This window comes from Pundamilia nyererei, unplaced genomic scaffold (assembly GCF_000239375.1).
Source record: "Pundamilia nyererei isolate P.nyererei 1_Seehausen unplaced genomic scaffold, PunNye1.0 scaffold00141, whole genome shotgun sequence".
Lineage (NCBI taxonomy): Eukaryota > Metazoa > Chordata > Actinopteri > Cichliformes > Cichlidae > Pundamilia > Pundamilia nyererei.
Genome location: NW_005187542.1, coordinates 381,743 through 396,554, shown reverse-complemented (window position 1 = coordinate 396,554; position 14,812 = coordinate 381,743). Strand labels below are relative to the sequence as shown.

Genomic DNA, 14,812 nt, shown 5'->3' with positions numbered 1-14,812 from the left:
TACCACACTGGGAAGGGTGAAGACAACTGGGTTGCCCGGCCCTGGCCACGAGGTGTCCCTTATTTATTTTTCAGCGAGTTGGCAACCCTAGCTGTGGTCGTTGTATCTGTCATCGGTACCAACTCCACGAACTCCTCGGTGACGGTCAATGTGTCATCAACTCCGCGGATGAAAATTGCCAGTTGTGCAACATCTGTAATGTCCGTGCCTTCATCAATTGCAACTGAAAACACAATAAATGACTTTACTTTTTGCTTCAACTGGCTGTCCAAATCCACTGAAAGATCAGAAATCCTGTCAGCAACTGTGTTTGTTGTCAGGCTGATATTTGCAAAGGCCTGGCGCTTTTCAGGGCACACAATCTCCGATGCGTTCATCATACATGTTTTTACAAATTCACCGTCACTAAATGGTTTTGAAGCTAGTGGAATTTTGTTAGCAATGAGGTAGCTAGCTTTCACTGCAGCATCACTGATGTCTCGGCTGTGAGTAAACACAGACTGCTGTTTCTTCAGACCCGCCAACAGTTCATTCACCTTCTCTCTTCTCCGCTGTCCTTGAAAGTTGTCATATTTGTCGGCATGAAGACTCACATAGTGGCGACGGAGGTTATATTCTTTTCAGCACTGCAACATGCTGGGAACACACCAAACATACAGCTTTCCCATTCACTTCCGTGAGGAGGATGACCATTTATCTTGGAACACTCTGCATCCACTTTTCTCTTTTTTGACAGAGACATATTGGGGCAATGAGGGTGCCAAAGCAGATCAGGTTTAAATTTCGCGGGCAAAACAAAGTAGCTTACAATTGCTATTGCGCCATCCAATGGACACAATTGGAACAACAGTTTCTTTATTGAAAAATTGCTGCTCATTTTTATACTTTACAAAATCATCTCACGGGCTGGATTAAACCCGTTTGCGGGCCTGATCCGGCCCGCGGGCCGTACGTTTGACACCCCTGTATTAGATCATAGACTGAAGGGGCTGCAGGGATTTATCTTTGTCTCTTCAGGAGATGTTTTCTGAAATTCAGCCACACTACTACCATTTGTAGAAAAGCACAAACAAGACTGAGTGCTGCCAAAGCAAGCTGACTGTCAACAGACTATCTGGGTGACTCGCAGGACTTTGAAGATGTAAACCGCAGTACATTTCCAAACACTACAAAGTGTGTTTCACATGAGGAGGTGGTGCTGCCATAGGTCTGTAAAACACAGCTGTACAATTTCCTAACACTTGGTGATATGTGTGTGTGTTTGTCAGGGTCACATGGTGGCAAAGGGAACTTACACGGAGCTTCAGCAGTCTGGATTAGACTTCACCTCCCTTCTCAAGAAGGAGGAAGAGGAGCAACAGCAGCCTCATCATGACACCCCCACCAGAACTCGAACTCTGTCTCAAAATTCAGTGCTGTCCCAGACTTCCTCTGTCCAGTCCATCAAAGATGAAGACCAGTTACCGGTTAGTGGATAATTATCAGTAAAAACAGCCTAGTTTTTTAAAAATCAGGGTTGTTTATAGGAAATGGGTCGTTTCTGCCCATCCCTAGTTTAATATCATGTTTGCTTTTCTTTCTTTTCCCCCTCCCCAATGGTCTTTAACATACAGAGCGTGCTGAACTGACACAACTTGAGCTTAGTTTGCTTTAGTCCGTTTTCATTTTGACAAGTTAAACACAGGGAACTTGACGGCCAGTGATCATGATACTTGTCTGCATGCTGATGACTTCCTCGCAGGCGGAGAAAGTTCAGACATTTGCAGAGGAGACTCGAGCTCAGGGAACCATTGGAATACGCGTCTATGCCAAGTATCTGGCAGCTGGGGCCAACATTGTGGTTCTGCTGGCTGTCGTGCTGCTTAACATCATGGCTCAGGTACTCAAAGACTCACCTGCACTTGTAATTCGCCTTCCACATGTTAGCTCAGTGAGAATAAGTGTTGAATGCATTTCACATGTGTAATATAAAGCAGTAAAAATTATTTTTTTGGCTTTTATATCTTCTAGGTAGCATACATCATGCAAGACTGGTGGCTAGCTTACTGGTAAGTATCTTCAATCTGCCGTTTTCCTCATAGACTGCAGCTTTTACATGTCTGTTTATACTCATGTCTGACTGTTTAGGGCTGATGAGCAAGAAAAACTAATGGCCAGCAGTAACATGACTAACATCACAACAAATGGACTAAATGTCACCAAAGAGCTGGACACGGATTTTTACCTGGGAATTTATGGAGGTAAAGGCGTTCTCTTATTTACACTGCGCTGCATTTCTTCTGATTTTACTCCACTGGTTTTTTATGGTGTGTTATTTTTCCAGGTTTGACTGCAGTCACCATAATCTTTGGCTTTGGCAGGAATTTGGTGCTGTTCAATGTGCTAGTGAGGTGTTCACAGTCTCTGCACAACCGCATGTTTAGCGCTATACTCCAAACACCCGTGCGCTTCTTTGACATCAATCCGATTGGTAAGCAAAACTTTGCAAATTTTTAGTGTTGTACGTTCTAAAGCCAGAGTCGGTAAATTGTAGAATTTTGTAGTTCAAAAACTTCTAAATGGAATTCTGTAGTGCTCGTGTGGGCCAACCACTCACCGGAGGGGAGATGGTCAGGGGCAGGCTGAGAAATCTGGCTTTAGGAACTTGGAATGGCACCTTTCTGTTGGGGAAGGAGCCTGAGCTAATGCTTAAGGTTGAGAAATATGAACTAGGTGTAGTCACGGTCACATGAACTCATAGCTTTTGCTCTGGTGTCTAGAGAGGGCTGGACATTGTACCAGTCCTGGGTTGCCCTCAGTGAGAGGTGACAGGCAGGTTGGGTATACAGGTATCCCCAATTTGGCAACTGTGCTTTGGGATGGATGAGTCTGGTTGTTTCCCTGTGCATTTGAGTCAAGAAACAGGTCCTGACTGTCATTTTATGCTTATGTGTAAAATCACATTTGACACATGAGCACCATACCCAACCCTCTTCAAGTCCCTGGGTAGGATGCTTGATCTGCTTAAATGATGTCCTCAATCCTGCTGATACACTTTTTGTAGTGGAAGCAGAGTCTGGAGCTAACCCATCCATCACTGTGGCTGAGGCCACTGAAGTAAAAAAACAAACAAACAAAAAAGCTGGCCAGGCCCCAGGGTTAGATGAGGTTTGGTGAGGTTCCTCTTCCTTACACATAGGGTCAGGAACTCAGTCATACCTTGGTGTGACCCAAATAACCCAGATAAAGGGGGTAAAGATGGATGGATGAATTTTGTGGTTACTTTTACTCCATTTGCCATCTTTGTGGGGGCACAGTATACAATTCAATTCAATTTTATTTATATAGCGCCAAATCACAACAAAAGTCGCCTCAAGGCGCTTCATAGATACAGAGAAAAACCCAACAATCATATGACCCCCTATATACAGGCAAGGAAAGTTAAACTAAACATTAATCTTACTCTAGCTGGTTTCAAAGTGTGGTGATAATTATCTCTTGTCTGACCTCAGGAAGAGTATTGAACAGATTTTCAAAGGACATTGGGCTGCTGGACTCCAACATGCCAGTGACGTTTGCAGATTTCGTTCAGGTGAGGGTAGATTTCTCAGCAAAGACACAGCAGTATTTTTCTTTTCTAAACCACTGACAAAGCTGCAATGAAGATCATAACAAGTGACAGTTTATGGTGGAGCTGTAGCCTCCACGCTCTTTTCGATAAACACAGCAGGTCCAGAGCAAAGGTAGGGAAGTATTTTCCTGAAGTAACAGCAGCACTCACTACTGTAATGATAATAAAACTTTCAAGCCAATAAAAGTCATTTAAAGTCCAATAAAAAAAAACGGTAACAAGTCTTAATAGAATCAAATCAACAGTTCAACAACCTAAGAAGAAAAGCGATCTTACCATGTGCTCATCTGTTGCTGGGTAGTTTTCCAAAGTGAAAGCTAAATTCTATGAAGAAAATGCCATAACTAGGCAATTTAAACTTTGCTGCAGACTCACAGCAGCTGTCCCATCACTATGAAATCAATGCAGTACCTGAAATACTTCACTCAGGTCCAGGCTTTATAACTCATTAGCCCTTAGCTCTTAACTTTGAAGCTAATCATTACACTGATTACACGCTGCTGGACAAAATATTACGAATTTCTTTGTTGTCACATGTTCCTTGAGCTTGCCTCAGTCACTCAGTGCTCAGTGCTGCCACTGGTGAGTAAAGTGAAAGTGTGAGCGCTGTGGCACTGCCCTTTGCTGAGGTTGGTAACATTTACCTACTGATGCCCATCTGAGATAACGCTCTTATTTGTAACAGAGGGTCAAAGATCTCTTTGAAGAATAAAATGAGTAAAACTGACAGTGCTGTTACTAAAGTGAAAGGCTGAAGTACAATGCACAAGTTAATGAAAATACTTTCTCATTCTGTAAAACATTCATTTTTCTTTTCTAAAGACACTCAAAAAGAAAAAGGCACAAGAACAAACCACTTTAATGTTGATGTGTTTTTCTGTTGTGAGCAGATCTTCCTCCAGATACTTGGGGTCATTGCTGTTGCAGCGTCAGTGATTCCCTGGATCCTTATCCCCGTTGTCCCCCTCCTTCTCATCTTTCTTTATTTGCGTCGCTACTTTCTGCGGACCTCCAGAAATGTTAAACGGCTGGAGTCCACCAGTGAGTGTCCTACAGTACAACAGTGTGTGAAGAAGGAGATACACGTGCTGCTACTGTTGTTTCTTTTTCATTTTAAAACCTGCATATGTAATATCTTTAAAACTTGAAGCTCTTTAACCTATTGGTAACTTCTGACTCATCTGTGTCCTCAGCTCGGAGTCCAGTCTTCTCCCACTTGTCCTCATCTCTTCAGGGCCTTTGGACAATCCGAGCATTTGGGGAAGAGAAGCGCTTCCAGAAAGTCTTTGATGCCCATCAGGACCTGCACTCAGGTGCTCTTCAGGCTTGGCACATAGAAGCTCATATTATGATCAGAGAACTTAAAAATTGTATGTTTTTGAACTGTCTGTGATGGATTGTTTCCCTGTGCAGAGGCCTGGTTCCTGTTCCTGACCACCTCTCGCTGGTTTGCTGTCCGCCTTGATGGCATCTGCTCCATCTTTGTTACCATCACTACTTTTGGCTGTCTGCTGCTCAGAGACAGTGAGAGAACTAATTTTACTGTTGATTTAGTCTTGCTGTTCGCGATCACTTACCAGCAGGGGGCAGCAGTGTGCCTGTTATCCACTATATTGCCAAAAGTATAGGCTTACCCATCCAAATTGATGAACGATCAAGCTTCTCCATCTGGCAAGCCGATGGTCCAGTCTGAGAACGGTACTTATCTGACTGTTTCCACGGAAAGAAACTCTTAGTGCAGCATACCAAGACATTTTGGACAATTTCATTCAGGAAGAGGCCATCAAGGCGATGGCCCCCTGTTCTAGCATGACTGTGTACAGTACACAAAGCAACGTCCATGAAGTCCATGAAGACATGTGTGAGTGAGTTTGGGATGAATTCGAGTGGAGATGACGAGCTAGGCCTTCTCATCCAACATAAGTGTCTGACCTCACAAATGCACTTCTGGAAGAATGATCAAAAATCCCAAAAACGCACTGCTAAACCTTGTGGAAGAGTTGAAGCTGCATAATTTTAAACCCTCTAAATTAAATGGATGGGATGTCACTCAAGTTCACATGCTTGCGAAGGCAGTTAAGTGAATACTTTTGGCAATACAGTGTATATGCAGTCCAGCAGATGCTGAGTGATTGCTGCCGTTTAACTTTTAAAAGTGTTAGTAAAATGGTTGTTTTCCTGCTCCTGTCAGAGCTTGATGCGGGTGCTGTTGGTTTGGCTCTGAGCTACTCTGTCACACTAATGGGCATGTTCCAGTGGGGTGTCAGACAGAGTGCAGAGGTGGAGAACATGGTAAGATACTCACTGTCTCTTTTATTTCCAGAGCTTGTATCATTTCTTTCCATACTGAGCTTTTGCTATTCCCATATAAATCTCACTAATTTCCAGAAATAGTCCAAAGATTGTATTTATTCTGTCATTTGAACATCAAAAGTCTTCTTTGCCATTTTGTTTTATATTTATGGTTGTTGGGCTTGTTGACATGGAGGTGAATCTGAGACCACTTTCCTGATGTTGTATGATTTCTGCCTGGTGTGCTACGCATCTTAAACTTGTGTTGTCAGCAGACTTAAATGATCAAAAATTTTTAGGAGTCTGAAGTAAATTATTTATTTGGGTGAAGCAGTGGTTAGAACTGTTGTCTCCCAGCAAGAAGAAGGTCCTGAGTTTAATTCCACCATCAGGCCGGGGTCTTTCTGTGAGGAGTTTATATGTTCTCCCCATGTTTGTGTGGTTTCTCTCCGGGTACTCCAGTTTCCTCCGAAAGTCCACAGACATGAAGTTAGTTGTGAATTTAAAATGCCCGTAGGTGTGAATGTGAGTGCGAATGGTTATCTGTCGACCTGTCGACCTGTCCGGGGTGTACCCTGCCTCCCGACCTGTGGTAGCTGGGATAGGCTCCAGTCCCCCCGTGACCCTGAATTTGATAAGCAGAAGAGGACGAATGGACATTATTATTTTGCAAGAGTCCAAAGGGTTAAGCTTTGGGATTCTGCTCTTTCACATGAATAGCATGAATAGACCACTAGTTGTACTGGTGTTTCTCTGGCATCTGTCCATAATAAATAATACCTGCATTCTCCTTGATACCAAGTAGACACACTAAATGATTCTATAACATCCGTCTGATTCACGTGGCAGTTCTCCTTCATTGAGAAAAGCAGCTGATGGAGAAAAAGTAGCTTAGGAAAATAATCCTGCAGAAACAGTGGCAGACTGAAGCATCCTGAACACTGAGTTATGAGTTGCAGACTTGCTGATTGGATGTGGAGGATGTGGTGGGCAGTATCTTCTTAAATTTTTGGTGTAATTCTAGATATTAATCCATTCTTTCAGATTTACCTGATTGTTTATTTCTTAAATTGAACTTTTATGCAAATAGTTTTATTACATGTTGTGTTCTTGACTACACCACACAGACTGATCCTGATTTAATGTGCATTCCTGCGTTTCTGTCCTCAGATGACATCAGTGGAAAGAGTAGTAGAGTACACTAAACTGGAGAGTGAAGCACCCTGGGAAACCCAGAAACGTCCTCCTCCTGATTGGCCAAGTAAAGGCCTGGTGACTTTTGACCAGGTCAACTTCTCCTACAGTGCTGACGGACCTCAGGTGCTGCACAACCTGAAAGCCATGTTTAGACCCCAAGAGAAGGTCAGACATCAAGGTTTATTTGTTTTGTTTCTAAGAACCTGAAGCCATTTGTGTGATACGCTGTCAAACCAAAGCTTATGTTCTGTGTCCTGTGGGTCAGGTTGGTATTGTGGGCAGAACAGGAGCCGGGAAAAGCTCTCTGGTCTCGGCTCTGTTCCGCCTGGCAGAGCCCCAGGGGAAGATCTACATCGACGGTATTGTGACCTCTGAGATCGGCCTCCATGACCTGCGGCAGAAGATGTCCATCATTCCTCAGGTACAACATCATAGCTGACCTCTTAGCAGAACACAACACTAGCATCTGGCTACTCTTGTTGCCTTGTTTCGTAGCTCGTCTACTATGACTTTGTTACTTTGACATGAGAAATATTTGGCTAATAAGTGACATTAATTATTACTAGTTGGGCACATCCTTAAAGCTAAGAAAGGATCAGCAGCCCCAGTCTGCTCTGACACTCTAGAGTCACTTCTGTTTGCTCTGTGAGAAAATCACAAGTGTGCTTTGATTTGGTGCTTATAAATAAAATTGAATTATTTGCTCAAACAATTATACGAGTGTAGTTTTAACACTGCATCTTTTGTTTTTTTTGTTGTTTGTTTGTTTGTTTTCACCAGCTTACCAGTAATGAGTTAAAATCAGCTGTCCAGGAAACATTTTCTCCTCAACGCTCTCAGCATTTCAATTCCCACAAAGCTCTTTGCTGTGATCAGTCAGAACTTTTGCAAACTGTAGGATGCATTCAAAACCAAAGGAGGGCAGCTGGTTACAGTGTGCCATGTGTGCCATTTAGGTTTTTTAAACTTTTACCTGCCACAGCAGGACACTCACTCAGATATGTCGAAATAAGTCACTGTGCTGTTCTGTTTACAAATAGTCCACAAAATCGAATCATTTTGGTGTCCTCTGGGTTCTCCAACTCTCCCCCACCCCTTTAGGACCCGGTACTGTTTACGGGTTCCATGAGAAAGAACCTGGATCCATTTAACCAACACACAGATGAAGAACTGTGGAGTGCTCTGGAAGAGGTCAGTAACTCTCACAATCGGCAGAATCAGTAGTGTGTGAGTTTTAATTCTTGTATGATGAAGCAGAATACTTGCCAAACTATTTTATTATCTTACCATAGCAACAGAAATATTGTGAAATATGTCAGGTTGGCTCATCAGAGCGTAGCGTACTAGCATCAAACTGTCCCATTCAGGATGACTGAGGGTGGAGGAGCTGCTGTCTCTATTGCATGAGGATATTCTCTTACATAGGCAATTATGTAATTATGTCCTGGAGCCAGGAGCGGACAATCAGAGATCCCAGTGTGGTGGTGAATGACCTCAAGGATTTTGACCTCAAAATCAGCCTTGAAAAGAGCTGCCAGGAACCTGCACCATGTATGGACTGTCTGGGGCTCTGTATAGCTCTTATTCCTAATTGTGTCACTTTCAGAGCAGAGGATCATCAGCATCCTTCACACATTGTCTCTCCCTCTTTCAGCTGAGAAAAACTGTGCAGTTCCAACTCTCTGCATCCTTGCACTCTTTAATTCCTGTGGTGCATTTACAACCGCTTATAATGAGGGATTGTCAGCTTTGGGTCACATCTCTACATCTGCTGCTGTCACAGTGTAACAATAACACCGCACTGTCTATCACAGTTCTCCACCTGCAGAGGAACCCAGCAGCTCTTATTGCACAAATACCTCTGAGGGTGATGTTACCCAGAGTAGCCCTTATGGCCTATGATGGGAAGGCAGTGAATGGCACAAATGTGCTAAAGCTGTGCTCTTAGCATCACGGGACATCTCTGTGGGTAACATTGTAGTCAAAACGGATGACTATGCAGTAATTATATTATGTTATAGTTTATATTAATCTTTGTTAGGATATTTAGATACTAACAGGTCTTATTCATGATTTTTATATGTAAGAAGAAGAACTTCAAATTTAATGCAGAGAAGCTAATATGTGAAGAATGGAGTCTCTCTTTTATACTGATTGCAGCATTCTGGATCAACTGAAGGCTTTTAGGCTTTTACAGCAATGCAGCCTAGAATAAATAAATACACCAACTAGCTTTCCAGCTTTACTTTGAGACAGGTTGCTTCTAATTTTACAGGTACTGCACAAATTAATAGAAAGAAAAGAAAGGCAGTCCTTAACGTAGATGCTAAGGAACATACCCTGATCAAACATGAGTCCTTGTGTTATTGGAGGTTGAGTCAGTGTCAGGTTAGACACACTATTTGTTTTTGAATCATTTGTCTTGATTGATAAATAAAGCTGGGTGTCATCTGCGTATCATATCATAGCAGTGCTTCTAATAATGTCTAAGGGAAGCATGTATGATTGGTCCCAGTACAGAACCCTGTGGAACTAACTGTAAAAAGACGACAGAGCAGGAATTATTTATAGAGGACACACACAGTGTAGTTAAAGCTGCTTTATTTATTTTTTTATTCCTGCAGGTGCAGCTAAAGTCCGTGGTGGAAGAGCTCCCTGGAAAGTTGGAGACTGCCCTGGCTGAGTCGGGCTCCAACTTCAGTGTGGGCCAGAGGCAACTGGTGTGTCTGGCACGAGCTGTCCTGAGGAAGAACCGCATCCTCATCATTGATGAGGCCACAGCCAATGTGGACCCGAGGTACTGCAAGATGACGTTTGCCTACTGTGTATGAACAACATCTTGTTAGACAGAAGAATATCTTGTGTACTGCAGCATGATGGGATACAGAAACTACTCCGCTGATAACACTTACTTTGACACATCGGTGGTTGTTTGCTGATAGTAAATTTTATCTAAAGGTCACACTAACAGAAGCGTTTATTTCTGCGGCTGCAGGACCGATGAGCTGATCCAGAAAACCATACGAGATAAATTCAGGGAATGCACTGTGCTCACCATCGCTCATCGCCTCAACACCATCGTAGACAGCGACCGTATACTGGTGAGTCCTGAATCGTTGACACTGATGCCACTTAATTAGGTAAAACCTCTAATTAGGTAGTAGTTAAACAACTAATGCAAAGGTAAAAAGTAGAATGGCTTTTTGCTGAGAGCTGGATCCAAATAATCTGTCAATGCCAGGCCTTAGAAATGCATTAATGCTTAATGCATTCTGTATTTGACAAGATTGGTGTCCAAACATACAAACTGTAACACAAGTGTGACTGTCACCTTTGGAGCAGCTTCTGCTTTCCCTGTATGTGGATGGAGTGTCGGGCTTTCTGGGTTTAGCAGCTTTTCTTTCATAGCCTGAAAAATGCCAGATTCAAGTCAAGAGGCTATTAGTTTTACTTTGAAACTCATACTTTGCTCTTACTTTTGTGCAATAATCAGAACTATTTGTTTCCAGGTTCTAGATGCAGGGAAGATCCATGCGTATGATGAGCCGTACACCCTGCTGCAGGATCCCACTAACATTTTTTATAAAATGGTGCAGCAGACGGGCAAACAGGAGGCAGCAGCTCTTCTAGAGGCAGCTAAAAAGGTCAGTTTGACTCAAGTTCTTCACACTTAACGAAAACACTCTTTTTGTAAACTGACATTTGTAAACTATGCGTTCCAGGCTTACGACAGCAGGAGCCACCCCAGCCTGTCAAACGGACACGCAGTAACAGCAGACGGGAACTTGGTTATCTTTGAGACCGCTCTGTAAGCTCAGGGAGGCACTGAATTGCTGCTGCTCCTCCAGAAGATCCCTGGGCTGTAAAGCCCCTCCAGTCTCTGGTGAAAGCGCTGATCCGCTGCTGGTGGCGTAAGACGGGGTGGACGTGACCTGCACAGCATTGATTTGCTGGGCCTGATGTGGCCACACAGTGCAGCCGTTTCCTCAGACTGACTGCCCAGAAATCAGGGCTATGAGAACTGTTGATGTAGAGCACTACCTATTTATCTCTCACGTGTTAAATTGCTGCTCAGCATTCTGGTGCCTTGCACAAATAGCTTTTAAATGGCTACATAATCCTTAAAATCCCAAGTGCTTTAATTTACTGATGGAAGTAAATCACTTGTAGATCAAAGTGATATTATTGTTCAGGATTAGTAACGACCAAATTCTTACTCTGCAGAGATCTCTCTGTATTTTTTTCACATTTATCTCTTTAACTACATGTTTTAAAGACTTGGGAAAAAAGCGTCACAAGATTTCAGTGTTAAATATTTTGTTCCTTGTGTTGTTTAAATGCTGACTGAAGCATTTCCAGGGAGGAAAGTGAAATAGCAGTGTGAGCTGTCTGCTGAATGTTTAAGTTATTTCAACTTTGTACGCTTGTTTTGTCAAATATTACATAAAAGGCCCACACATGGTAACATTTGTCTTGGTGTATTGTGTAGTTTTTGCTTTTTGGCAAATATTGCTACTAAGATATAATACTGAAATCAAATCTTTGGTCAAGTCAAGAAGACAAGGACTGTTACAAATTACATGAACTTTATGAAAATTCGTGTACAAAAAGTATAACGGTTGGGGAATTCAAGGTCAAATTCTGAAGCTTACAGATCTTACAGAGTAGCTTGTTCACATGTGACAATGTAACCATAATTTATGATTTCAACATAACTTAAAAACAGACACAGATCAAATAAGATCAAAGCATAAAAAACATCAAACGCCCCAGTCGTTGCACACAGTTGGAGGCAGGAGGAGCTCGCGGTGCTCAGAGGTTGCTGCAAGAGTTCAGCTGATTCCAGTGTTTCACTCCACGTCACAGTTTAACTTCTCTGTTTGGGTGTGAGAGAGACTTGTTGGAAGTAGACCGCACCTGGTTGTAGCAGCCACAGAAAAGTCTAAATTATTTTGCTCAGGCTGCTGTCATAAGCTGGAAAGCATGGAAACTGTGTGGATGCAGATTTTTCAGCCATGTTTAAGGGGACTTTTTTTCACCTCACCTTCCTGCTGACTCCAGCAGAGCCGCTGCCTCAGCCTGGCCCATCTCTTGCACCATCTTGTAGAGAGCACCCTCCTTGTTTTGCAGCAGAGTGAAAGGACAGTCCAGCTCCTGGATGGTGCCACTGTCCAGCACCTTAGGCCAAGAGAAAACATACGGTGGTGTAACAGTTAACACAGGAACATTTTTTGCGTATCTGTGTACTCTAACAGTATGAATTTATTAAAAAGCTACAGTCGGAATAGCTGAGTCACCAGTATACGGTCGCTGTCTATGATGGTGTTGAGGCGATGAGCGATGGTGAGCACAGTGCAGTCTCTGAACTTTTCCCGAATGGTTTTCTGGATCAGCTCATCTGTCCTGCAGTAACAACAAGAAAAACACTTTGAGAATCATGTGGGAAAAGTGTGTTGAGAAAGCTCCTGGATGTCTAGGAGCTCTCTGTACTGGTAATGTATCTGGAGGACCTTGGGTCAACGTTGGCCGTGGCTTCGTCGATGATGAGAATGCGATTCTTCCTCAGGACTGCTCTGGCCAGGCACAGCAGCTGCCTCTGGCCCACGCTGAAGTTGGAGCCTGACTCAGCCAGGACAGTCTCCAGCTTCCCAGGCAGCTCCTCCACCACAGACTTCATCTGTACCTGCAGTGAACATGGAGAGGAGAAGCCTGTAGCTGGTCTGTGGGCAGAAACGACAAATCTGGGTGTGCTAATTAAATACTAGCCTCTTCCAGAGCTTTCCACAGGTCTTCATCAGTGTGCTGGTTGAAAGGGTCCAAGTTCTTCCTCACACTGTCAGTAAAGAGAACTGGGTCCTGGGGGAGCAGAGGGGAGAGAAGTCAGGGAGAAAAATCAGTAGACTCTGCTACGTCATTAATTCTATGTACCGGATATGGATTTGGAAACGACACGCAGTATTGTATGACTGAAAATCTGTGTTTTGAGTTTAATTTACTGAAAATAAATGATATAGCAGTTTCAATTAATAGAAGAATAACAGAAATGGATAGCATTATTGTAACAGTGAGATTGTAACTACGCATTTCTTCAGGCAGTTGAAGTGTCATCTGATGTTGTACCTGAGGAATGATGGACATCTTCTGGCGCAGGTCATGTAGGCCGATCTCAGAGGTCACAATACCGTCGATGTAGATCTTTCCCTGGGGCTCTGCCAGGCGAAACAGAGCCGAGACCAGAGAGCTTTTCCCCGCTCCTGTTCTACCCACAATACCGACCTGACCCACAGGACACACAAAACATCAACAGCTGATCATCACTCAGACCCCAACCAGCTGTTCTCCACAAACCGATGTGTCACCTTCTCTTTGGGTTGAAACGTGGCGTTGATGTCTTTGAGGACTGGTGGTCCATCCTTGCTATAAAAGAAGTTCACTCGATCAAATGTTATCATTCCTTGGCTCGGCCAATCAGGGGGAGGACGCTTCTGAGTTTCTAAGGGTGCTTCACTCTTTAGCTCAGTGTACTCCACCACCCTCTCCACTGATGTCATCTGAAAAGCCAAGAGGTCTTTTTCAATTATGCTTTTTGTAGCCTATGTTAACGTTCATTCATAGGCATCAGGATGTTTTTATATTTTTTAAACCCCAAAACCGAAAATTCCAACTTTCCTACAAAGGGCTTTATAATTTGTACAGCATACTTTACTGTAAGTGCAGAAGTCAAGTGTCCAAAGTTTTTGTACAAATGAGGTATGATCAAAATTTGAGAGGATTAAGGGAAATGGAAACTTTGCTCCATGTAACTGTCCATTAAGTACATTTATCTTCACCCACCAACATCATTTTCATCAACATCATTCATTCAAAAAACTGGAAATACAAAATGTCATCACTCAGTTCTTACCATGTTCTCCACCTCTGCACTTTGTCTCACTGTCCACTGGAAGTTTCCTATCAGTGTTACAGCATAGGTCAGCACAAGGCCCACCTCTCCAGCCTCCAGGCCTAATGGATCCAAAACATGATCAGAAATCAGAGGCTAGTTCAGGACTTTCTTCTGCATTAACTCACTGTGTGTGGTTAGGGTATTTAGCAAACTAAATGCAGTTAAATTAAACATTTAATTGTGTTTAGTTTGCTAAATACCCCAAGCCCACTAAGGGGTTGGTTGGTTTAAAAGTTGTGGAACTGTTTGGTTTTTCTTTCCTTTATTTCTAATAGTTTAAGTAAAGGTTTTAATAAACGTCCATTTATGGCAAATCTTATTAATCTACATTATATATTCTTGACCTGTTGCACAGATTCAATTCAATTCACATCAATTTGATTTATATAGCACCAAATCACAGCAACAATTGCCTCAAAGCACTTTATATTGTAAGGTAAAGACCCTACAATAATACAGAGGAAAACCCCAACAATCATGTGACCCCCCACGAGCAAATCCTTTGGCGACAGTGAGAAGGAAAAACTCCGTTTTTATAGGAAGAAACCTCTGGCAAAACCAGGTCAGGAAGAGGCAGCCATCTGCCATGACTGACTGTGGGTGCAGGGAATAAGACGGGACAAAGACACACCCTGGAACAGAGCCAGAGATGAACAATAACTAATGAATAAATGCTTAGTGGTGTATACGCACATAAAGAGTGAAGAAAAAGACTCATCATGGGAAGCCCCCAGCAGCCTAGAGCTATTGCAACATGACTAAGGGAA

General features: G+C 43.0%; 2 protein-coding genes across 2 annotated transcripts in view; one reads left to right on the top strand and one right to left on the bottom strand.

The window, feature by feature from the left end:
* Positions 1 to 11,568, top strand: part of abcc4 (ATP binding cassette subfamily C member 4 (PEL blood group)) — a 47,609-nt gene extending 36,041 nt beyond the window's left edge. The window contains exons 15-31 of the mRNA XM_005744231.2: positions 1,269 to 1,466; positions 1,742 to 1,879; positions 2,011 to 2,048; positions 2,128 to 2,240; positions 2,324 to 2,470; positions 3,492 to 3,571; positions 4,501 to 4,651; positions 4,804 to 4,923; positions 5,024 to 5,134; positions 5,802 to 5,902; positions 7,073 to 7,264; positions 7,365 to 7,520; positions 8,201 to 8,290; positions 9,724 to 9,896; positions 10,095 to 10,200; positions 10,609 to 10,743; positions 10,822 to 11,568. Coding sequence (XP_005744288.1) covers positions 1,269 to 1,466; positions 1,742 to 1,879; positions 2,011 to 2,048; positions 2,128 to 2,240; positions 2,324 to 2,470; positions 3,492 to 3,571; positions 4,501 to 4,651; positions 4,804 to 4,923; positions 5,024 to 5,134; positions 5,802 to 5,902; positions 7,073 to 7,264; positions 7,365 to 7,520; positions 8,201 to 8,290; positions 9,724 to 9,896; positions 10,095 to 10,200; positions 10,609 to 10,743; positions 10,822 to 10,911 — 2,139 coding nt within the window. The 3' untranslated portion in view covers positions 10,912 to 11,568. The remainder of the gene's footprint in view (positions 1 to 1,268; positions 1,467 to 1,741; positions 1,880 to 2,010; positions 2,049 to 2,127; positions 2,241 to 2,323; positions 2,471 to 3,491; positions 3,572 to 4,500; positions 4,652 to 4,803; positions 4,924 to 5,023; positions 5,135 to 5,801; positions 5,903 to 7,072; positions 7,265 to 7,364; positions 7,521 to 8,200; positions 8,291 to 9,723; positions 9,897 to 10,094; positions 10,201 to 10,608; positions 10,744 to 10,821) is intronic.
* Positions 11,569 to 11,668: 100 nt separating this feature from the next.
* Positions 11,669 to 14,812, bottom strand: part of LOC102209495 (multidrug resistance-associated protein 4-like) — a 24,480-nt gene continuing 21,336 nt past the window's right edge. Inside the window, exons 22-29 of the mRNA XM_005744282.1 lie at positions 14,004 to 14,104; positions 13,459 to 13,650; positions 13,220 to 13,375; positions 12,866 to 12,955; positions 12,610 to 12,782; positions 12,397 to 12,502; positions 12,144 to 12,277; positions 11,669 to 12,016 (exon numbers count right to left, since the gene is read on the bottom strand). Coding sequence (XP_005744339.1) covers positions 11,950 to 12,016; positions 12,144 to 12,277; positions 12,397 to 12,502; positions 12,610 to 12,782; positions 12,866 to 12,955; positions 13,220 to 13,375; positions 13,459 to 13,650; positions 14,004 to 14,104 — 1,019 coding nt within the window. The 3' untranslated portion in view covers positions 11,669 to 11,949. The remainder of the gene's footprint in view (positions 12,017 to 12,143; positions 12,278 to 12,396; positions 12,503 to 12,609; positions 12,783 to 12,865; positions 12,956 to 13,219; positions 13,376 to 13,458; positions 13,651 to 14,003; positions 14,105 to 14,812) is intronic.